Raw genomic sequence first — 23804 nt, forward strand, 5'->3', positions numbered from 1 at the left:
CATGGAGATCTCGCGTAGCTGCTCTGAGAGGGGCTGGGCAGCAGGGGGCAGCACTGAGGCCAGTGCTGCGTGGAAGATGAACACACACACACACACAAAGCAGCCATGAGCTTATCACAGATGTTGATTACATCTGGGAGTTCATTTCTGACAGCTGAAAATAAATGATTTGTATTTGTTTGGGATTAACAAGACATGTTCACTTTGTCATTCTGAATTAAAACACATACTTTCTTAGAATGATCTAAACAACTAAACAACTACTTCATAAGCCCTACATAGAACCTTCATGAGCACTACATAGCACTTTCATAACCGTTACATAGACAAGCACAAAAGCTCAGCAGTCAGCAGACTGCAAACGGGCATATGGTGCAGCATGAATAGCGATATACAGGCTTTATGGATAGTTGCAGTTACTGATGTGAGCCTTTTTACAAATGATTACATTGCGCTTATGAAGGGACTACGCACTGCTCAAGAGGAAGCAGTACAGCTCTCAAACAGGAAGGAAGTGTTATAAAAAACCCCTGAGGAGCAGTGAAGCAGAGAGCTTTCAGGAGGAAGCAGAGAGCTTTCAGGAGGAAGCAGAGAGCTTTCAGGAGGAAGCAGAGAGGTTTCAGGAGGAAGCAGAGAGGTTTCGGCAGGTCGTGTCCTGACCTTGAGCAGGGAGGGCTGAAATGACGTGATCTGCTTTCACCGAGCCGTCCTGCAGCTTGATCTGAAAGGAGGAGAGAAAAGCACGTCTGTGAGGTCACAGAGGTCACGCATCACAGGACGACACGCAGGGGCTTCCGGCCTCAGTCGTTAGTGTTAACGAGCCGTCAACGGCTTAATCAGACACGTCAGATCTGAGGACGGATGACTCTTGCCCTCTTAAGGGCAGAAACGGATGATTGTGTTACTAATAATAACGAGCGTCCCGGGCTCATTTGAAGGCTCCTTGGACGACTAACGCGCTCGTTTCTGTATCACACCCTGTGATCCTCAGCCCCCCCCCCTCGCCCCTTAGCCCCGCCCCCCCCAGCCCCGCCCCCCCCCCCCCCCCCCCCCTCACCTCCCAGCCGCTGCCCTGGGTCTCCAGCCGCGTGACGGCGGCGTGTTTGTGGACGTGGACACGCCCGCTGCTCCTCAGCCGGTCCTCCAGCGCCTCGGGCAGCGTCTGCATGCCCCTGCGCAGGGACCACTGCGCCCAGCGCTCCTCCTGAGACCGCCGGACCAGCGCAGAGGGCGGGGCCTCCGCACCGCTGCCTGCAGCACACGCGAGGGAGGGGGAGGGGCCTCAGTGGAGCAGGGAGGGGTTGCGTGTGTGTATGAGTGTATGAGTATGAGTATGAGTGTGTGAGTGTGAGAGTATGTGTGTATGTGAGTATGAGAGTGTATGAGTATGAGCATGTGTGTGTGAGTACGAGTATGAGTGAATGAGTGTGTGAGTATGTGAGTATGAGTGTGTGAGTATGTGTGTATGTGAGTATGAGTATGTGAGTACGTGAGTACGTGAGTGTATGAGTATGTGAGTGTGTGAATGAGTGTGTGAGCATGTGAGTATGAGTGTATGACTGTATGAGCGTATGAGTATGTGAGAATGAGTATGTGAGTACGTGAGTATGTGAGTGTATGAGTATGTGAGTGTGTGAGTATGAATATGTGAGTATGTGAGTATGAGTGAATGAGTGTGTGAGTGTGAGTGTGTGAGTATGAGTGTGTGAGTGTGTGAGTATGAGTGTGTGAGTGTGTGAGTATGTGAGTATGAGTGTATGAGTGTAAGACTGTGTGAGTGTGTGAGTATGTGAGTATGAGTGAATGAGTGTGTGAGTATGTGAGTATGCTCTCTGTAGACCAGGCTCACGTGCTCCGAGCAGCATGCCCAGGAAGATGGAGCCTCTCTCTCTCTCCAGGCTGAAGAGCGGGGGGAAGCAGGAGCGCACGCTCAGCACGCGGCAGTCCCCCGCGAACACGCCTCGGCACAGGCAGTCCACCGCCAAATCCGCCAGCTGCCGGGCAGGGGGAACACCGTCAGGGGAGGGGACGGGGGGGGGACGGGGCACCGCTGCGCTTCAGACCTCCCCACACAGACTTCAGACCTACGCCTTCACATTCACAATCCACGCAAGCACAGCGTTCACTAAACGAGTTTGATTGGCTCGGTGGGACGCCAATCACGTGAACGGGCGTTTTTTACTCTTTCATTGTGAGCAGTCGCTTATTGATGATGTCATAATTAACGCCGGTGAGCCCTGAGACACGCAAATCCAGGTATCAGCGCGAGTCTTTCATTCCTGCGTGTATCTGACTCTGAATTCCACTTCCCGATAATCTCCATCATTTGCCCCTTGTCATCACTCTGCCCCCAACACCCGTCTGTCTACCCGTCAGTCTTGCTCTGCTCCCACCTGGCCAAAACCCCTGTGGATTATGGGGCAGAAGAACTCAGCTTGACAAAAAACAAAAAAACAAAAAACCAATTCCAGTGGTACTGTACACAGTCCTGTGAGTCACACTCAGACTCGCTGGTCTGGAAACGTTCTTTTCCAGGTCTGACAACGTTAGCCGCATTATCCAGGTGGATGAATCACGTTGCCTTACACTGTAATTTGTTCTGGATAAGAGCGTCTGCTAAATTAACGCAGCGTAATGTGAATGTAACGAGCTGCAGTGTGAGAGTGCCTGAGACATATGAGCTTATCAATCATTAACCGCGCCTGTCTCCAACTGCGTGACTCCTAACCCCCCTAACCCCCCCGCCCCCCCCCGCGCGTGTCTGTGCGTAAGGAGCTCTTATGACCCCTCCCTCACCCCCCCCCCCCCCAATCCCATCCCGTGTGTCTGTGTATAAGGTGCAGGTATGACCCCGCCCCCTCACCCCTGTCCCATCCCGTGTGTCTGCGTACACGGTGCCGGTATGACCCCGCCCCCTCACCCCCGTCCCATCCCGTGTGTCTGTGTATAAGGTGCAGGTATGACCCCGCCCCCTCACCCCTGTCCCATCCCGTGTGTCTGCGTACACGGTGCTGGTATAACCCCGCCCCCTCACCCCTGTCCCATCCCGCGTGTCTGTGCGTAAGGTGCACCCATAACCCCGCCCCCTCACCCCTGTCCCATCCCGCGTGTCTGTGCGTAAGGTGCACCCATAACCCCGCCCCCTCACCCCTGTCCCATCCTGCGTGTCTGTGCGTAAGGTGCACCCATGACCCCGCCCCCTCACCCCCTGTCCCATCCCGCGTGTCTGTGCGTAAGGTGCACCCATGACCCCGCCCCCTCACCCCCTGTCCCATCCCGTGTGTCTGTGTATAAGGTGCTGGTATGACCCCGCCCCCTCACCCCTGTCCCATCCCGCGTGTCTGTGCGTAAGGTGCACCCATAACCCCGCCCCCTCACCCCTGTCCCATCCTGCGTGTCTGTGCGTAAGGTGCACCCATGACCCCGCCCCCTCACCCCCTGTCCCATCCCGCGTGTCTGTGTGTAAGGTGCGCCCATGACCCCGCCCCCTCACCTCCGCGCCGAGGCGCCGCGTCACGAACGCGTGCACCGTCTCGTCCTCCGCCGCGCCCCTCGGGGTCACCAGGTCCTTCAGGGCGCTCAGGAGGAGCGGGCGGGAGAAGGGGGGGATTGTGCGTATCACCCCGCTGCGGGGGGGGGGGGGGCACAGAGGGAGGAGAGGGGTCAGAATACGGAAGGACGCGTGAGACGGCTCAGACAGCGAGCCGCCATCCCGCCATGCCCCACCGAAGCGCGGGCGCCCTCACCCCAGGCCGGTGGGCATTCTGTGCAGCCGCCCCCCCACGTACAGGAAGCGGTTCTTCGCCGCCACGCTTCGGTGCGAAACGGGAAGCAGCTCGCCCTCCAGCCCCAGCTCAGCAACCTGAGGATGGGGGGGGAAGACACAGGAAATGACATCACTTGACGCTTCCTTTAAATTCCAACTTGCATTACCATGATTTTGGTAATGCCTTGCACACACTCCATCACCACACTGATAAGTCCACACACTAAATCAGATAAACACAGCCCTTCGGTTCACTGTGATTAGATAATTGTAAGTGTAAGAAAAATGCTGAAAATGAAAACATTTCATAAGATCAACACCGTAAGAAAAGGTTGCTCTTTGAAATGATGACTATTACTGTTTGCCATTAAATAAATCCAGTGACTCAACGCAAAGACGCTTTCACAGATCACGTCACGTGTTTGGAGTTATGAAATCAATGTGCAGCCAATGGCTGTACCTGATGTCTTTCTTGTTCTGTATGCCTGTAATGTAATTTATTAAGCCTGTATCTTGTCATTTTACCTCTTTCATGTCACGTATATGTAAGAGCATCTGTCAAACAAAAATGGCACTGTTCAAATTCATACGGCACTCTGGACTAAACCTACATGGACTGTTAAGCCTCGCTAAACAGTTTTTTTTCGGTACACACGCACACACACACACACACGCACACACGCACACACACGTGCACACACGCACTCGAGCACACGCTTGTGGCTGCAAACAGGCGGAAAATCCAGGTCCAGAAAGTAAAAGTCCTCCCCGGTATTTTGTTCCGATCAGCTGGATTGGCTAATTATGACATATACTCGGCCAGGAGGCGGAGGTCGTTAGTGAAACCAGCTTGGCTGAGTTCTGGGGCGGCAGAAACACGCGGCAGGACTTTTACTTTCGGGCACCCCCCCCTGGGGTGTCCCGGCTCTGGCTGCAGGCAGGCGGGCGTGCCCGTGCCCGTCTCCCGGGTTACCATGTTCAGGGTGTTCCGGCCGGTGGGTCCGACGTGGCGCACGCCCCGGGGCCCGCGCTCGAACACTGCCCCGTCCGCCCGCCGCGTGGAGCTGAGCCAGCCGCCGACCCGCCCGCTGCCCTCCAGGAGCACCACCTGCGCCCAGCAGCAACAACAACCAACAAACAAAACCGGATCAAACAGGAACAAACCGGCCTGCATGCCCGTAATGACCGAGGGCAGCTAGCCTCGCTCTCGGCCTCATGCTAACAAGCGCGCCAGCTAAAGTGTGCTAAATGGCGCTGAAGACAACATTACATCACATTACATTACAGGCATTTAGCAGACGCTCTTATCCAGAGCGACTTACACAACTTTTTTACATAGCATTTTACATTGTATCCATTTATACAGCTGGATATATACCGAAGCAATGCAGGTTAAGTACCTTGCTCAAGGGTACAACGGCAGTGTCCTTACCCGGGAATCGAACCTGCGACCTTTCGGTTACAAGCCCAGTTCCTTACCCACTGTGCTACACTCCGCTACAACGAAAGCAAGAGCACACCACTGCACTTTAATGGGGGGGAATATGTCGCTAGGCTAACCTCGGGTAAATCTGCTACGCAGGCATGCAGCACCAGAACTCAAAAAGCAACGTTCTCAAAAAAAGAAAACAAGGAAAGTAGGGAGAACACGGACCCAAAGACCTAATTTAACTGAAATAAAATTTTAAAAGTACACAGACAGACGAGAAATACATGGCATATTATTTTTCTTTAAGTTGAGTAGGTTTGCACAGCATCTCAGTAAAGTTCTCGGCCATCATAAGCAAGGCAACAGTACCAACTCATTATATGTAAAGGAAAAAAAAAATAATTAAAGTTAGCACACTGAGGCATAAATTTATCACTTCCAATTACAATTTAAAACACATTGAGAGGGATCCAATCAGACCGGTTCGGGAAATTAAACCACATCGACCAAGATGTAAACCGTGCACATCGCAAAAATAAGTCGAATAATTCAAATGACCGCATTGATAAAAGAGCCACACGCTGTGCTCCGTGTATATAAAGCGGCAGGTAATTATTCAGCATGGCTGCTTTCACGCCACTGCACCTGCTGTTAAATTATTTCTCCGCTTCCCGGATTAAAGCCTATAAGCCCAGACCTTTGAAATATTTTCCCACCATCTTAAATATCCCAAAAGCAAAGGAACACCCCAGTATGGGTCTACGACGAACTTAACGGCCTGGTTGTCCCATTGCCTTTCAGACTCCTTTTCCTGCGGTCTGTAAAATTGGATGTGCTCCACCCCCGAGGTAGGCCCTAGCTACCTGAGACTTCCCCCCCCCCCCCCCCCCGCCACCATTTAAATCATTTCGACCTCTGCGTCGCCATGGCCACAGGACTTTGTTCCACTACGAGTCAGAGGCATCCCTGAGCATGTGCGTAAGCTGAGCATCATCTGGGGCAATCAATGCCCCGCAGCACCATAGAGCGCTCGAACGGGCAGGAAAACCACCACACCTCCAGCAGTCACCCCATGTGACCCAATCAGGGAGGACTCTGGCTCAAGGGGCAGAAGTGATTCTAGTTTAAGCACAGACTTTTATGATTTTTCTTGGCGCTAAGCTTCCAGAGAGCTGATTGAGGTAGACCATTCTCCCATCAGCCTCACTTGTCAGGCGGGTAATTGCTTTCATGGCATTATAAGCCCAACCACACTGATGCGCTGATGTGAGATGTCGGTCCATTAAATTAAAATTACAGCTATTTAGATTCCAGAGTTATTCACACAAGCTCTGCCTGTTTACATAGTACACATTTATGCAGCTGGAAATATACAGAAGGAATCCAGGTTAAGTAGCTTGCTGAAGGGTAACATAGCTCAAGAGGTAAGACCGATTGTCTGGCAGTCGGAGGGTTGCCGGTTCAAACCCCACTCTGGGCATGTCGAAGTGTCCTTGAGCAAGACACCTAACTCCTAACTGCTCTGGTGAATGAGAGGCATCAATTGTAAAGCGCTTTGGATAAAAGCGCTATATAAATGCAGTCCATTTACCATTTAACACTGTCAGAGTCCTATGTGGGAATTGGCCTTCAAGTTACAATCCCAGCTCTCTATCCATTATACTACACTTCCCTCAACTTCCAGGAATGTACTTTGCGGATAAACAAATTGTCAAATGTGAATTCAAGCTGATTCCAGAATTAAAATCTGCCACAATCAATCAAACTGCAGGAAACTGAACTCAGTCTGTAAGGTTCCGTTCGAGACACCTTCGAGTAGGAGTGTCAAGCTGTAGTCCTGGAGTACTGCGCAGTGTCTCTAGTTTCTTTTGCTCCAACCAGCAGCCATTTTAGGCTCTGGAACTGCAGGACTCTAGCCAATCAGAGACTCCAAAGAATCTCTTAAGCAGTTAAAAACATGCAATATCAAGAACATAAGAGGCACTGCAGCACTCCAGGGCTGGAGTCTCACACCACTGTTACTCGAGAGAGAGAGAGAGAGAGAGAGCGTCTTTGGGGGCGGAGACTATTTTGTGATGGACGGGGCAGCTTGTGTGTGCGCACGTGCGCATGGGCTGAAAAGGCTGTTGTCACCTGGGAAACCTGGGGGCTTTTGCTGAGGTGGTAGCAGGCAGTCAGACCCCCCACGCCCCCTCCCAGGACCGCTACCGTCTTCTGCATTCAGAGACGAGTGAAACGCCCAAAGTCCTGTGTGGCACAGACCGGAGGAAGAGGATAAAAAACAAAAAAACAGACAGAAACAGCCACAGTCACACACAGCCAGACACACTCAGTCACACCCTGATTCTTACAGTGCTGTGTGAAAAACAAACACCTATGAAAAGACAAATATACAGTTTACAGTCCTCCAGGAAATCCAAAACTGGGCCCATCACCATATAAATTCAAGAGGGTGAATTGATAGGAACTGTGTTTTTTCATTCACTCACACACACTCAGTTGGCACGACGAGTCAGTAAAACTTTACTGCTTGTAATGAGCATCCTGTCAGTAACTCATATGGCAAAGTGGCCTCAGTCAATGCTCAGCAGCCCAGACTCAATGACGTATTTCAGTGTTTTAGCACCTATCAGGAATGAGTCCGTTACTCGAGCCAACTAGTGTAAGAAAAAAAAAGTGTGGGAAATACAAAAATATGAGTCAGGTGGTACAGACGACACTTGACAGAAATACAAGTATACCCCGAAATATGAATGGAAACCCAACATCAGTCACAATAACGAGAGCGGGAGACATTAGCACTGGGATATGTTTAATAACAACAAAAAAGTAGGTCGCACTGGAGGGAAGGCTAGATTTTTGGCACTTTCCACAAGGATCGATTGAGGAAACTATACAGGCAATGAAACTTAAATTTCTGTTTAATCCCGCCAGACAGTGACCGGGAAGGGCGGGCCACCATGGTTTGTTCTGATAAGATGATGTGCCATTATCTCCCAAAAAAACCCCGCAGCACAAAACGAATCCTCCCGCTTCGCGATGAAAGAGCGCGAGCAAGTGGTCATGCTCCGGCTGTGCATGTCTTGCCTCTGCTACTGTCGAATCCAGGTCGGCCGGCCCGAATATAGCAAGGAAAAAATAGCACGACCGTTTTCCCAAATGCGAAGAAGGCTGAGCATTTAGAGAGACACTTCCGATAAAAATTGGCCAATTTTACATCCCGTTGCCACTGAATATTTCAACGCCCGCTGTGAATAATGAGGGTTGTTGAATACATTTTCCTTCGGTGAAGGATTGCTGCACCCAAATAACGTAGTGCTCATTGAACAAAAGTATTTTACAAACAGTGCAATAACAGATCAGGCAGCAGGACGTTAGTACAATAAAGCTGCCGACCGGTATTCCGAGGGTTTAACCATTTAAAAAATACATCCCTCTAGCATACAAAATCAATACATATGTTTTAATTTAAATAAGCAGGTCGATGCTAACATTCGGTAGGGATCGCGAACAACCGTCAATGATGCGTAATAACTAATGCAGTTAACCAACCATAACCAGTTCTCTATGGCATCTGGCAATTCGCTAATTAACTATCGATAACATGAGTTAGTTCCTGCATTTCGTCCAGAGATACAGCATACCGGTACTACCAGTAGTAGTCGGATAACGCGTGTTATTTAATTTCTAAAACTGTCACGTTGTCAGCGCTACCATTCTAATTAACTACTGTGTTTTAATGCACGATGAGCGAGTATCGGACGTCAAGCTATCTAGCTGTATCGACTGCCAATTTAAACAGCTACCAAGTCAGCTTGCTAGCGATAGCCTCCATAAGGTGGGCTCACAGAAAGACAACACAAATAACGCAACATTTCACGTGCTAATGCAGCATTCAACGCCTTACATCGAATAAGGGGTGTTACTCTGTTTACCTTTCCGTATTCAGAATGTTAGTATTACAGCTACACTTTATCCCCCTGTGGCAGTGCTTCATAACCACAGTTCCGGTGTTCTCGCATGAATCCAAAAAGCGTGCTTAGGGTCACGTCAGGTTTTGACGTCATCTCAAACAGACACCGCGGCAGCCAATCCGATGAGCGGACATGGCCACTGGTCGGGCAACTCGTCGCAAGCACGAGTCTGTACAACATCTAGAATATGTTGCTAGGTAGTCTGGTCTTACTTTAGCCGATCCTACTGAAGTTCAGATCACAAGCTTGTCCTGAAGTGAAGCTCGTGAAGACAACATATTGCCTTTGCGCATATTCTCTGATCCGTATAGTACACGAATCAGCTAAAGTTGGAACAGTTTGATATAATGAGTCAATCCCTTGCAATTGAGATCAGTGGATTTCCCAAAACAACCACGAACAGGAAGATAAGTGTTGTTTCACCTGAGAAACGGCCATGCCCATGGCAGGTGCATTCATACATCTTTATTGGTTGCATGCCTATTGTTTAATAAGAGCCTAAACCTGAAGGATTTATGACACACCTTGTGTGACACAATAAACATGAAGTAGTGCAGAAAGAAAGATTCTCAGATTCTTAATTCTCAGAATTTCTACAGTTGACAGGCCAGAGAGTGCAGGGCCCAGAGAAACACACACACACACACACACACACTCACACACACACACACACACATCATGGGGTCAGCTCTGTAGCTGTCCCAAAAACAAACAACAAGCAATGGTGTCCTGTAGGTCCACAGTGTCATGCTCTTGGGGAAGCTACAGTGACAAAGTGACACTCACTTCATCTCTGGAGGGGGATTGATGTACTCTGTACACAATTGTTTTTGTATTTTTCAACTTCATAGTGTGAAACAATAAAAATATGCTATTATATTGCGGTATGTTAAACAGTATGACGTGTCCGCTTGTTAAAAAATCAATAGAACGATATGAAACGTTCTAGCAATCACATTGCTGCCACATGAACGAACCCAGAGCACTTACGGATGCAGGCGGTACCGTAAATTACTTGAGACCGAGCAAACGAGAAAGTCAACATCGCCCGGCAGACGGCAGCATTGTTTCCACTTTCAATTATATTGTCGAGGAAACCTCGGCGGTTATCATACGCATTATCTCTCTGAACCAGGGTAAACTATAACACTTCGGAGAATCGTTGTTGAGCTGGAAATCGTTACTTCCTTTCCTTAATCTAATTATGTCATCAGTATGTGAAACTTAAATATTAAACTGCAATAGGCCTATTATTCAGAGAAATATTCCGAACACCGATGGCCATGGCTTCGTGCGCGGTGTAGGCCAACAAGATTTTTTACAAGATCTATTGGTCATACTCTAATAATATTGACTCAATTTATGACATAAAATGTAAACGAAACAACAAATTATTGGCGCGAAACCGCCGATGACTCAACCTCGCAATTGTGATAAATCGCTGAGATTTAATGTACAGAGCCAGATTAATCGCAGTTCTTTCGTCACTGAACTTCTACTTTCGAGACAAAAAAACTCGGCATTCCATGCGGTGGACCAGCCCAGGTGACGTCATGTGTCTTCAGACATAAACCTTACCTGAGCAGGTGCAAGCGTATAGTTTGCAGAGAGCGCTGCGTGTGGAACAGGTGACTGAGTCTCCAGCACTGAAATACAACCTCGCGCCTTTATATTTCGGGTATGTCAACGACAATGAAATCACTGTGTAGTGTTACGTGTGAAGATAATTTCTTGCTGTAGCCAATGTGAGTACCTGTTTATAGAATATTCTACGTGTTTTAATATGGGAGTGGTGTGGTGGGTTTGAAATGCGTATGTATCCACATATCCCAACATTTGGAAAGATAACAGTAGGCGATGCGCGTACATGTATATCTACAAGATAACAGTTTTATTTCAAATACTACTTCTAAAAATAAAACGAACCTTGTCGAGATGTGTTGCTATGTGACGTTTCGACGAATTATGGATCGCTAATTTTTATTTATTTGTTTCTATGCAGATGTTAATATTCTATTAAATCAAAACTATAACCAAAGTACCAACTATAACCAGTTTTGGTTACTACTCCTTAACACGATTGTTTAAGTTGATGGATGTATTACAGATGTGTGGACTGAGAAATTGGACAAACTTCTTTAAAGTTAACGTTAATTTATTCTGACATAATGTGACGAAGTAATGCTGCGATAATTTACGCATCTAGCAGAATTTGGTTAGCCTTGGAATAATAATAGGCTAATAATAATAATAATAATAATAATAATAATAATAATGGAATTTAAATAAATATTTTAACATTGTAAGCAAACCGTTTTTTTCAGTTCAGTTAAATTAAATTAAATTGTATTCGCACAGCGCCATTTTACAGAAACACTGTCACAAAGACGCTTTACAGCAGCAATAGAAAAAACATTGTGCAAAAACCCGGCCTGAACCCCCAAAAAGGCGAGCAAATTAAGTTTTAAATAATCCCCAGTAGGAAGAAAAACTCTCAAATTGTGGCAGGAATCTTTGGAGGAACCCGGTTATACCGGGGAAGCCCATCCTCCGGGGTTGGGTTGGTAGGCCGACACCATTAACGTACACTCCCTAGAAAACATGCCGCAACACAGTTTCTGTGTTGGTCCGCTGTATCATGCGTAAACACAACTGGTTTAGCCAGTCAAGTGTTTTGTCCACAGACCAGATAAAGCAAACAGGTGCCTACCGTTAATCGTTCCCTTGGGTCGGTTACCGCATCTAGCTTGTTCAAGATTTGAGTACAAGTGTGGGCCTATTGATTTTTTTTCGATAATTTGTTATTTTTATATTGATCAGCTATTACAGGTTTTGGCCTAAGATACCGAGGACCATGGCAGACGCGTCAGGCACCAGAGCGCTCAGGTGCCTTGTCATCTTTGGATGCGTGTTCACCGCTGTAAGATTCTTTGCTGATTGAATGTTTGGATCAAAATTCATTTTTCATAATTATTTTTCATCTTTATATAACACCAATAGCATGCCAGTAGGTTGATTTTAATGTATGTTTTTCCGTCTGCTATTTTCTTTCTCTCTTCCTTAGATGTGCGGCTTGGCTCTCATGGCCGTGGCCATATGGGTGGTGGTTGACCCGTTCAACCTGTACTCAATAGCAGACGTATCGGGGAAGGTCGACATTTTCGCGGGGGGCTGGATCGCCATATTCACGGGCTTCGCCTTCTTCTGCGTGGCCTGCTTCGGCGTTTTCGCTGCCCACAGAAAAAGCCGCGGTGGGATGCTGGTGGTGAGAGTCCAAAGTTCGAAGACAATTCACCTGATTTTAGAAAGTGTCAACTTTACCAGGAACGAGGTCTAGGGGGCATTCATAAAACATAGTTTTCATTATGAGGAGAGAAAAACCCCGGCATCAGTTTAATCGGAATGCAACAGCGCTAATGTCCTTAGCTTTCAGAAATGTGCGTAGCCTATTTTAGGCTATTTTTTTAAAATATATTTTGTTAACAGCTTATTAAATGAACATCTTATTATTCGTTTAGGATGAAGTGTGATCAGAGTTATCAGACAGCATATCACTCCTGCCCCTGTAGAATGTTTCAGAATGTTGCAGCCTTCATTCAATCTCAAATCCTCATCGTCTTTTGGTTCTTACCTGTCATCAGGACAAGGTATAGCACGTCAATAGCCTACTTAAAGGAAGCGTTAATTGCAGAATCTTTTTTTCTCGGATATTTGTGAGATGTTAATGAAACGCTCGATGCGAATGGAACTATTGCAGTGCCAAAACGGAAAGTCGGTATTGCCAGAAACGTCTGAATTTTACAGTTTGTTTTCTTGTTTGTTTGTGTTCTGAAGTACCTCGTCTTGATGCTGATCGTCTACATTTTCGAGTGTGCATCGTGCATCACTGCCGCGACTCACAGAGACTACGTAAGTGTACGGGGAGTAGCCCGCATTCCTTCACTGAATGGGACGAACAAGATTTCCTGTAAAATCAGGATGGTACACTATCAATGTAGACTAACCACAAGGTTGACACAAGCAAGTGACATACGTTTTTGGTGATTTTGAATGGTAACTAAAACTGCAGTGTATTTGGTCACTAGTGTTCACAACTGGAATGTTTTGAGTCAGTGGTAGTCTATATATATATATATATATATATATATATATATATATATATATATGATTTTTGTACACCCACCTGAATTTCACTGAAATGATTAAGTATCAGTTGAACCTTGTGAACCTTGTTATTATTTTTATTATTTGAATCTGAAGAGAAAAGCAAAATAGTAATGGGTGAAGTGCATAGTTCAAAACCCCATAATGGGTGAAGCAACATTAATCGACTTCTTTCAATCAATTTCAAACACTTTGCTCGCCACAGTGGAATACCCTGACTGGTTGAAAACAATGAGTCACTGATGACGTATTATAGCTCTGATGACGCATATTTTTTGGGTAGAGGACTCCTCGTTACACTGCCACTACTTAACATAAGATTTTGTTAATTTTGTACGAATGTTCAGTCAATTTCTCTTTGGCGTTAACCCCAGGCCTTTAAAACGATACCATTTCTCTCTTTTTTTTTCTTCTCTTTTTGACACTGTTTTCCTTCAGCTGGTGGGCAACAGTAACCTGGTGAAGAAGCAGATGCTGCAGTACTATGCGGCTAACAGCACCGCTGGGGTAAAGATCACCAAAACATGGAACCAAGTCATGGAAAATGTAAGGATGACAGTTGGCTTAAAATTTTTTTTTAAAGTATCTCTGACCTTTGACCTCTTTTAGGGCGGCAGTGTAGTATAACGGGTAAGGGCCTGGCCTTGTAACCTAAAGGTCACAGGTTTGATTCCTGGTTAGGACACTGCCGTTGTACCCTTGAGCAAGGTACTTAACCTGCATTGCTTCAGTATATATCCAGCTGTATAAATGGATGCAGTGTAAATGCGATGTGTAAAGTTGTGTTAGTCACTCTGGATAAGAGTGTCTGCTAAACGCCTGTAATGTAATGTCTGATCTTTAGCAAACACTGGCAGATGTGCCCAAACACACAACCAGTGGGAGGTTGAGGTTGAGGCCACATACATTAACTCCACAGTGGGTCGACCAATCAAAATGTTTTGCGGTCCGCAGCAAAACCCCAAATGATTGGTCGATTGGCCACTAGGACCCTGTTGTGGCTCCACCCACATTTGGATTTATGTTAAGTTTCACTCACCCATCATCACTCAAGTTCTTTTTTTTTCTTTTTCTTTTCTTTCTGAGGTGACTTGCGCTGAAACAGGTTTCTGTATAGAGACGGAGCACCAAACACAATGCGTGTCTTTACAGTGAAATACGCTGCCCACCTCGCACGCCGCCACGCTCCCCTCCCTTGCAAGCGGCTTCTGTACCGCGGCGAATTGTCTGCGGTCCCTAACTGACATGACATGTCCTATTCACGGTGCCCCATATATCTCCGTATACCAACACAAACAGCCTGCCGGTGGCCAAACCGGTTTCTTTTTCGACGTCGACTGTGGGAAAGAGGTGGGGTGGGTTGCGTTCCTGCAATGAAGGCTAGCCAGGGAACTTTTTTTATGATGTTTTATTCACAATCTGTGAACATTTGGGTGTTAACATTTTGGCTCGTATTAACATTTTTTTTTACCGAAGGACAGTCGTATCTTCCCATGTGAAAATATAGCATGCTGAAGCATACTCGAAGTATACTATTTTATAAGCATACTTGAAATATAATTGAAGTTTATGTCAAGTGCTTAGTTGGCTATTTTTTCACATGGGTTATGCCGTCTTAGGCCGGTATCCATTGTTTTTATCAAAAATGTCAGATCATATCAATGGCTGGACTAATTAAGTAACTAAAGCTAAGCTTACTGTCATGATTATCGAAAAAAGATCTGGCTTTTTAATCTGCTGTGAAACAAAGCCCTTTTTTTTCCACTCCCTGTATGTAAACAGCAAGGAAACACGTGGAAACGCATCTTTACAAATGTCAGTTAGTGTTCTCGAACGCGGGGTCACGTGCGAAGTGCCGAATTCCATTTCGGTGATTGTTCTCGGGGGATTGCTCCCTGTGCGGATGGGCGGATCGCGTTTCTTCGCGTTTCGGGCGTGTGCGCCCTGGGCGTCGCAGTCCTTTTTGCGCACGTGCACGTTTCAGCGCACGGTGTGTCCGAACCCGGAGGGGCAATCCACGCGAGAAATGGAGTCCGGCAAGAGCGGCTCAGCACGTCGCATTACAGCCACTTGACAGAGGCTCTTAGGACTCCCCCTGTGTTAGAAGTCCACTGGCCGTGGAGCAGGGGTGTCCAGTCTTTGAAGGGGCTGGTGTGGGGGCCCTGCTTTCACGGCAACGCAACGCTAAATCACGTGATTCAGACCCATCCAGCGGTCAGGATATTGGGGGCGGTGAATCAGGTGTGCTGGACTCGACCAAAGGACTGCACCCACACTGGCCCTTGGTGGATAAGAATGGACACACGTTACATTACAGGCGTTTAGCAGACACTCTTATCCAGAGCGGCTTACATTGTTTCCAATTATACAGCTGGGATATATACTGGAGCAGTGCAGGTTAAGTACCTTTCTCCAGGGCACAACGGCAGTGTCCTAACCAGGGAATCGAACCTGCAACCTTCAGGTTACCAAGGCCAACTCCTTAGCCATTATACTACGCTGCCCTGACAGAGGTGCTTCTGAGTTATAGGTCCAATATCATGGAACCCGTACCCCGGTCCTGGTGGACCGCAGTTTGTGTTGGTTGTCCTTGCTACTTGTCACTTACCTGATCAGTTATTGCAGTTAACTACACGGTCAGTTCTCCTCATTTAGACACTTGGGTCTGCAGTGGTTACTGATTTTACGGTGCAAACAAGAAAGCAGCAGACCTTGTGGCCCCCTGGGGACCAGGGTTAGGGACCCCCGTCCCACATCTTAACCTTAACACCGGCTTGCATTTTACGCAGTACTCTGAAACCCCGTCTTCCTCCTCCTCCCGTCGCCTCTTCCTCAGGTGCAGTGCTGTGGAGCCGACAGTCCTCTGGACTGGATCCAGTACACCTCCACCTACAACCAGAATTTCGGTCCCGTCAACCAGTGGCCCTTCAGCTGCTGCAGGAGGAACGCCAACTTTGAGGTGATGAACCTGGCGGCCTGCAAGATCGGCCACAGCAGCAGCATTTACACCCAGGTGAGTGGATTAAGGGCCCTTCACCAGGTTGTTTTGTGCTCTCCTGAGTCAGCAGCAGGGGCCCGAAGCAATGAGCTCTTAGTAAATACGATTGGACATTCCAAACTGGGAGGAGAAAAAAAAAGGGAAAAAGCGTCAAAAAGGACCTCAGAATTTTTTGATCATTGCTCTCCCCATTGCTGCATGGCTAGCCAACGTGTTACATCAAGTTCTTAAATGCAGGGTATACCTTCACAGTAAGTGGTGATAAATTAAGCTGACCTTGAGTGTAACTAGGTATGGAACCAGCAGAAAGTACAGACAGGATAGGCAATTCTGTATCAGCTGTGCCTTGAATGGTTTTAATTTGCATCATCAACAATGTTGTGTGGAGAAACACTGAGTGATTTTTTTCAAAAGAAAACACATTTATTTAATCTCAAAATCGTCAAAACATCCTCAATCCAGGTGATGAAGCAAATTCATTTTCCTTGGAAAACTTTATTCAATGAGGTGCCAGCCTCCCTCCAGTTCCAGCCTACTGTGATGTCATAGTCCATTGTGACATCAGCATTTTGCTTGTTTGGCTTGTTTGACCTTGGGTGTAAGCCTTTGTGTTAGCGGAAGAAACTCCGTTTCCCAGAGTTCAGCCTGATTTGCACCAGCATAGGGCTAGCTTGGTCCAGAGCAACATCACCGACGCTGTCAGTGCTACGCTAACAGGAACGCCCCCCTCACTCTGTCCACAGGGCTGCTTCCAGTACATCCAGTCCAAGCTGAGCCTGTACACCTGGGCCATTGGCTGGTACGGCTTTGCGGTCCTCATGTTCGTGGTGAGTTTCTGGGCGTATTCCGTTCATTTGTTTTTTTCTTTTTTTTTAACTCTCTCCTTCTCTGTTGGCCTAAGCCCCTTCATTGTTCCGCACAGACGCACGGTGTGTTTGGAAAGCTGTGACTCATCCTGGTTCATCCAGATTTAGCCGAAAATGCACAACGGCCTCGGCCGGACAGTCTGACGGGACAACTTGACGGGGGGAAAAAAAAACCCGAACGGCTCTTTTGTGCAGTTGTGTGATTTCAGCACTGACCTAACATGTCTCCCCTCTTTTCTCTTTCTCTCTCTCTCTCAGTTTATCCACATGTTGGTCGCCATGGTGTACTACATAAAGCTCTGAGAAAACGGCCCGCCCCCCCTCCCCCCAGATCAAGTTGTGCCCCCTGCCTTCGATGACTGCATCCTGCTGCTTTCTCCAGCGCTGTGAATATTTTAAAAATCCCAAAGAATTCAACGAGCAATACACCAGGGACCCCGCACAGCAGAGGCCAGAGAACAGCAATGACATAAAGCATAATGCAATGGCAAGGCTGTGTACATCTGCTTGACCAATAGATACAAAAACTATGGGCCAGTTTCACAGACACAGATGAAAGCCTAGTCCTAGATTAAGGCTCAATTTTGAGTGAGGACTCGCCATACGAAGCTCAGTTTAGTCTAGGACGAAGCTTAAACTGCGCCTGTGAAACCAGCCCTGTATTTGGTACTGGAGTATTGCATTGTATTGTATTATATTGTCTTAAAGGAGAATCTTCAGTTTACATTTTGAAAATCCTACAGCACAGTGGAGTTGCGTATTGCAGCAATTTATCATTGAAATTCAGAAACGACACAAACAACCATTTATTTTGAAGTCATTTGCAATAAAGTCCTTGTTTTCAAACATTTCAGCTTTTTAAATTGAATTCTGCTTGATAAACGGGGGTGCAAGTGAAACCTCAAAAACATTCGGATTGGCAGGGTTGTGTTGTATACAAGTATACAAGTTTGAATAATCATTATAGAATTGACGACAAAATTGAATAACATTGAATTTGATTTAATTCACAATTAAACCAGGCTAGTACTGAACATGGGGATCATTGACAGTCCTATGGTTTCGGTGGTCCCAAACAAGAATATTGTTGTGGCCCCAAAATGCTCAATGACTGCATAATGTTTATGCCAGCGACCGGCCCACACAGGGATAGTGGTGCAGTATCACTTGTTAAACCGCAACTTGAGATCATTTATTTTCTTGCTGTTGAAATCAGATCATACTCAAATGAGATGTATAACCAAATTAAATTGTTTTGATTGATGAGTGTGAATGTGCATTGCAACTGTACTCATTAGAAGATGTTTGTGGGTTTGTATGGATGTAATCCTCATTAAATGTTTCTATTTACATTGCTGGTCATTTGCATTGTCATTTTATTCTATGACGGGCAATTCTTGAGCTCATAAAAATATGGCAGGTGGCGATTAGTGAATTGTGATGTCACAGTCCAGCAATGCTGAAACAACTGGGAAGCAGAACAAACCGCACTAATGTAGAGAAGGATTTTTTTGGGATGTTTTTTTTTCTTCAAAATTCCAACTCGGTGTTCTAGAACTCCATTGTCTTCCCATCACCAGCAGCGATTGTTACATCCGCTTTAGGGAGTTCAGTTACGAACATTCTTCGCGCATATTTGCGATCTTAGTTCTTCTAAGCTTGGGGCCGTGCCCAAGCAACGCGCCCAAGAAAAAGCGAAGCAGAGCACGCCAAGGTTCACGCCCGTCAGCATCACGCACATAATGGCGCACACCCCAGGTTCAGACGCGGCTGTGTGTCATTTCGAGCCACCTTTCACTCCGCGGGAGTGCCCTGCCGTTTGAGCGACGGCACTTGTATTTCTGCAATACCGTATTAAGGGCGTGTGGCAGGCGCGGACCAGACAAACAGGACGGACCGACCGCAACACGAAGAAAGTGCCTCAAACTCAAATTACAGCTGACACCGGTGACTGCGCGGGGTGTAGCCCGATGCTCAGATCTCCAGAACGGGAGCGGCATCCGCCAGCTAGCGAAACCGGGCGCGACAAAAGCTGTCCTTTCTCCATGCACCATGCCTTTTCCACTCCTGTCCCCCATGTCACTTTCAGGCGGAACGTTTCTTTTCTTTTTTTCCTTTTTCTTTTTTAGGAACAGGTTTATGGAATCGTGCACAGCCTCTTTCCACGCTCTGATGACCTTGAATCACAAGGAGCCTGGAATCCTTGCGCACAGAATCTCACAGATTATTTTAATGTTATGAAGCCTAAATTATTTAGCAAAATCTTCAAAAAATTATAATGGCAAGATACTCTGCTGGCCTAACATTTTTGGATGCATGACTTCTATTTACTCCAAGCATCTATTTCTCTAACAAGGCCATGAGCGCAAACCTTACCCTTAAATAAATAAATAAATAAATAAATAAATAAAAACCCAGAGAGGAACAAAAGGAAAGGGAAGAGAAAAGCAAACAGAGCGCGTGCAGAAGAAAGAAAGGGGTTTGGGCTGCTGGTTCCAGAGCTGACGTTTCTCTCCCTCTCCCCCCCTCGTGGAGCCCCTCTCCTCCCGGGTTCTGGAATGCGGAGGGCCCGGTCGTGCTCCGGTCCCTGCTGGCCGCTGAAAGACCGCACACCCAGCCGGGAGAGGTCGGCCCGGGGGAGCGAACAGGAAGCTGATGAGTCGGGTGTAAGGTGGCAGGACGCTCGCCGTGGGAGCTGCTCACCGTCCGTCCAATCACCTGCGCCGAGCCAGGGGCTCAACCCGGCGAGACCGCACATCCACTCAGAGAGACCGCACATCCACTCAGAGAGACCGCACATCCACACTCAGACCGCACATCCACTCAGAGAGACCGCACATCCACTCAGCGAGACCGCACATCCACTCAGCGAGATCGCACATCCACTCAGAGACCGCACATCCACTCAGAGACCGCACATCCACTCAGACTGCACATCCACTCAGAGACCGCACATCCACTCAGAGAGACCGCACATCCACTCAGAGAGACCGCACATCCACTCAGCGAGACCGCACATCCACTCAGAGAGACCGCACATCCACTCAGAGAGACCGCACATCCACTCAGCGAGACCGCACATCCACTCAGAGAGACCGCACATCCACTCAGAGAGACCGCACATCCACTCAGACTGCACATCCACTCAGAGACCGCACATCCACTCAGAGAGATGACACATCCACTCAGAGAGACCGCACATCCACTCAGAGAGGCCACACATCCACAGAGAGACCGCACATCCACACAGAGACCGCACATCCACTCAGACTGCACATCCACTCAGTGAGACCGCACATCCACACTCAGACCACACATCCACTCAGAGAGACCGCACATCCACTCAGTGAGACCGCACATCCACACAGAGACTGCACATCCACTCAGAGAGACCGCACATCCACTCAGAGAGACCTTACATCAGAGACCGCACATCCACTCAGTGAGACTGCACATCCACACTCAGACCACACATCCACTCAGAGAGACCGCACATCCACTCAGAGAGACCGCACATCCACTCAGTGAGACCGCACATCCACACTCAGACCACACATCCACTCAGCGAGACCGCACATCCACTGAGAGAGACCGCACATCCACTCAGTGAGACCGCACATCCACACAGAGACCGCACATCCACTCAGAGAGACCGCACATCCACTCAGAGAGACCTTACATCAGAGACCGCACATCCACTCAGTGAGACCGCACATCCACACTCAGACCGCACATCCACTCAGCGAGACCGCACATCCACTCGGCGAGACCGCACATCCACTCGGAGAGACCTCACATCCACTCGGAGAGACCGCACATCCACTCAGCAAGACCGCACATCCACTCGGCGAGACCTCACATCCACTCGGCGAGACCTCACATCCACTCGGCGAGACCGCACATCCACTCAGAGAGACCGCACATCCACTCGGCGAGACCTCACATCCACTCAGAGAGACCGCACATCCACTCAGCGAGACCGCACATCCACTCGGCGAGACCTCACATCCACTCAGAGAGACCGCACATCCACTCAGCGAGACCGCACATCCACTCAGAGAGATGACACATCCACTCAGAGAGACCGCACATCCACAGAGAGACCGCACATCCACACAGAGACCGCACATCCACTCAGACTGCACATCCACTCAGTGAGACCGCACATCCACACTCAGACCACACATCCACTCAGAGAGACCGCACATCCACTCAGTGAGACCGCACATCCACACAGAGACTGCACATCCACTCAGAGAGACCGCACATCCACTCAGAGAGACCTTACATCAGAGACCGCACATCCACTCAGTGAGACTGCACATCCACACTCAGACCACACATCCACTCAGAGAGACCGCACATCCACTCAGAGAGACCGCACATCCACTCAGTGAGACCGCACATCCACACTCAGACCACACATCCACTCAGCGAGACCGCACATCCACTGAGAGAGACCGCACATCCACTCAGTGAGACCGCACATCCACACAGAGACCGCACATCCACTCAGAGAGACCGCACATCCACTCAGAGAGACCTTACATCAGAGACCGCACATCCACTCAGTGAGACCGCACATCCACACTCAGACCGCACATCCACTCAGCGAGACCGCACATCCACTCGGCGAGACCGCACATCCACTCGGAGAGACCTCACATCCACTCGGAGAGACCGCACATCCACTCGGCGAGACCGCACATCCACTCGGCGAGACCTCACATCCACTCGGCGAGACCGCACATCCACTCAGAGAGACCGCACATCCACTCGGCGAGACCTCACATCCACTCAGAGACCGCACATCCACTCAGCGAGACCGCACATCCACTCGGCGAGACCTCACATCCACTCAGAGAGACTGCACATCCACTCAGAGACCACACATCCACTCAGCGAGACCGCACATCCACTCAGAGACCGCACATCCACTCAGAGACCGCACATCCACTCAGCGAGACCACACATCCACTCAGAGAGACTGCACATCCACTCAGCGAGACCGCACATCCACTCAGCGAGACCGCACGTCAGCACGTTTGACCAGCGTGCCCTTTGACCCCTGAGGCCTTGTTTGTGTGAAAAGCCACTGATCTGGCCCTCGTTTATTCCACCATTATCAGACCTCATTGTTCCTGTGAGAGCTCTGCAGGTTTTTATGAAGGAAGTATATCAAATACAGAAGAATGGTGGCAATTTAAATGCGCTAAAATGTAACTCATATGGGCGTGTCCTAACACCCCATTTCGTCGTCGGAGAAGAAATGTATTTCTGTTAAAAAGATCAGGACATAAAGTGCCATTCCTCTTTTATGTACACGCACACTCAGACGCACACAAAAAAAAAAAACGCTTTCGTTTGATGGCTCCTTAAAATCACTGGCAATCAACTGCCACCAAGTGACTGAAATATCCTGTTCATTTAACAGCAAAAGGAGGTTTTTAAAAATCAGGCTCACAGTACAGTGAACTTACACTTTGTTAAAAGGAAAAAAAAAAAAACAAAACATCCCAAAACAACCAAGTCATTTACAGAGTCACAATCCTGTTCTGCTTTATGTTTAAAGCCCACGCCCGCACACGCCCATGAGAGGTGCTCTACGGCCCAGCTGATCGCAGCAAGAGGCCAGAGAAGAAAAAGATCTCAAACAAAAAGACACAGCCCCGCCTCTGACGCAGCGTCCAGGTTTTTTATTCACACATCGGAAATATTACAAAATAAGATGTACCGCCTTTGCAAAGTGCTATTAGGCCAACATGGGAGGAGTGGTCTGAAAGTTCGAGTCACACACAAACTCTTATGCACACGTAGGTAGTACAGTCATCTTAAAGGAGAGCCTCCGACCTTAAGGAACATTTCAATGTGTTTATCCACTGCATAGATATGGAGTAACGAGGAAGAGATGGAATCTGACGCTGCGCGCGCGAGCGCACACACGCGAACACGCACGCAGGCACGGGCGCGCACCCACACACACACACACGAACACGCACGCAGGCACGGGCGCGCACCCACACACACACACACGAACACGCACGCAGGCACGGGCGCGCACCCACACACACACACACGAACACGCACGCAGGCACGGGCGCGCACCCACACACACACGCGCATAAACTCACACACACACATTCACACAAGACGAAAACACGCAAGCGCAACCGTCTATCGTTCCACAACTTCACACGAAAGTAGAATGTTTAGTAGTGGAGTGGAAATCATGTCGTTGTGCAACGTTCACCCAGGAGCCATTTTAGGACAGCAGATGAAGGCGTCGGGACCTCGCACACATACAAAAAGCAAAATGGACAGCAGCTGTCCTCCTGCATAATCTACCCCGCTGTTCGGGGACGCTCACGGCTCGGTGCGAGGTCTTCCGCCCTAATCTAACTGGAATTGTGCAACAAACACCAAGGTGGCACTGCAACTAAATAAAGGCTCAGTGGTGCAACGGGCAAATCGGTCCTCCTGCCCCCAGTGCAGCTGCGCATTGGTTCCCTCTGCCCTCCTATTTCCCTGAATGGGGGAATGCAAACACAGTTAATTCTGGCACAGCTAAGTGGCGGACATTGCCCTGAAAGAGGTGGTATAATGACTA

General features: G+C 48.3%; 2 protein-coding genes across 3 annotated transcripts in view; one reads left to right on the forward strand and one right to left on the reverse strand.

The window, feature by feature from the left end:
• ppox (protoporphyrinogen oxidase) overlaps nucleotides 1-9245 on the reverse strand; it is a 16435-nt gene extending 7190 nt beyond the window's left edge. Inside the window, exons 1-9 of the mRNA XM_035435000.1 lie at nucleotides 9131-9245; nucleotides 7329-7442; nucleotides 4740-4874; nucleotides 3747-3862; nucleotides 3494-3626; nucleotides 1850-1994; nucleotides 1058-1251; nucleotides 661-721; nucleotides 1-65 (exon numbers count right to left, since the gene is read on the reverse strand). The exon at nucleotides 1-65 is cut by the window's left edge and continues 54 nt beyond it. Of these exons, the coding sequence (XP_035290891.1) occupies nucleotides 1-65; nucleotides 661-721; nucleotides 1058-1251; nucleotides 1850-1994; nucleotides 3494-3626; nucleotides 3747-3862; nucleotides 4740-4874; nucleotides 7329-7415 (936 nt within the window). The 5' untranslated portion in view covers nucleotides 7416-7442; nucleotides 9131-9245. The remainder of the gene's footprint in view (nucleotides 66-660; nucleotides 722-1057; nucleotides 1252-1849; nucleotides 1995-3493; nucleotides 3627-3746; nucleotides 3863-4739; nucleotides 4875-7328; nucleotides 7443-9130) is intronic.
• A 1500-nt stretch (nucleotides 9246-10745) lies between these two features.
• Nucleotides 10746-18554, forward strand: upk1a (uroplakin 1a). Of its 2 annotated transcripts, none has more exons than XM_035436178.1 (8): nucleotides 10746-10847; nucleotides 11990-12089; nucleotides 12234-12434; nucleotides 13004-13078; nucleotides 13772-13879; nucleotides 16170-16346; nucleotides 17075-17158; nucleotides 17456-18554. In XM_035436178.1, the coding sequence occupies exons 2-8, from the start codon at nucleotides 12024-12026 to the stop codon at nucleotides 17498-17500; spliced, it is 756 nt and encodes a 251-aa protein (XP_035292069.1). In that variant the 5' UTR covers nucleotides 10746-10847; nucleotides 11990-12023; the 3' UTR covers nucleotides 17501-18554. The 2 variants fall into 2 exon arrangements, with proteins under 2 accessions (XP_035292069.1, XP_035292148.1); XM_035436257.1 differs by lacking the exon at nucleotides 10746-10847 and adding an exon at nucleotides 10893-10914.
• The last annotated feature ends 5250 nt before the right edge of the window (nucleotides 18555-23804 follow it).

The sequence above is a fragment of the Anguilla anguilla genome, chromosome 1 (genome assembly GCF_013347855.1).
Source record: "Anguilla anguilla isolate fAngAng1 chromosome 1, fAngAng1.pri, whole genome shotgun sequence".
Classification (NCBI taxonomy): domain Eukaryota; kingdom Metazoa; phylum Chordata; class Actinopteri; order Anguilliformes; family Anguillidae; genus Anguilla; species Anguilla anguilla.

Bases quoted from the DNA above. Each gene is read 5' to 3' on its own strand.
- upk1a (XM_035436178.1), top strand. From the start codon at position 12,024: ATGGCAGACGCGTCAGGCACCAGAGCGCTCAGGTGCCTTGTCATCTTT. The intron at 12,090-12,233 runs GTAAGATTCTTT...TCTCTTCCTTAG, and splicing joins TTGGATGCGTGTTCACCGCT to ATGTGCGGCTTGGCTCTCAT. The intron at 17,159-17,455 runs GTGAGTTTCTGG...TCTCTCTCTCAG, and splicing joins TTGCGGTCCTCATGTTCGTG to TTTATCCACATGTTGGTCGC.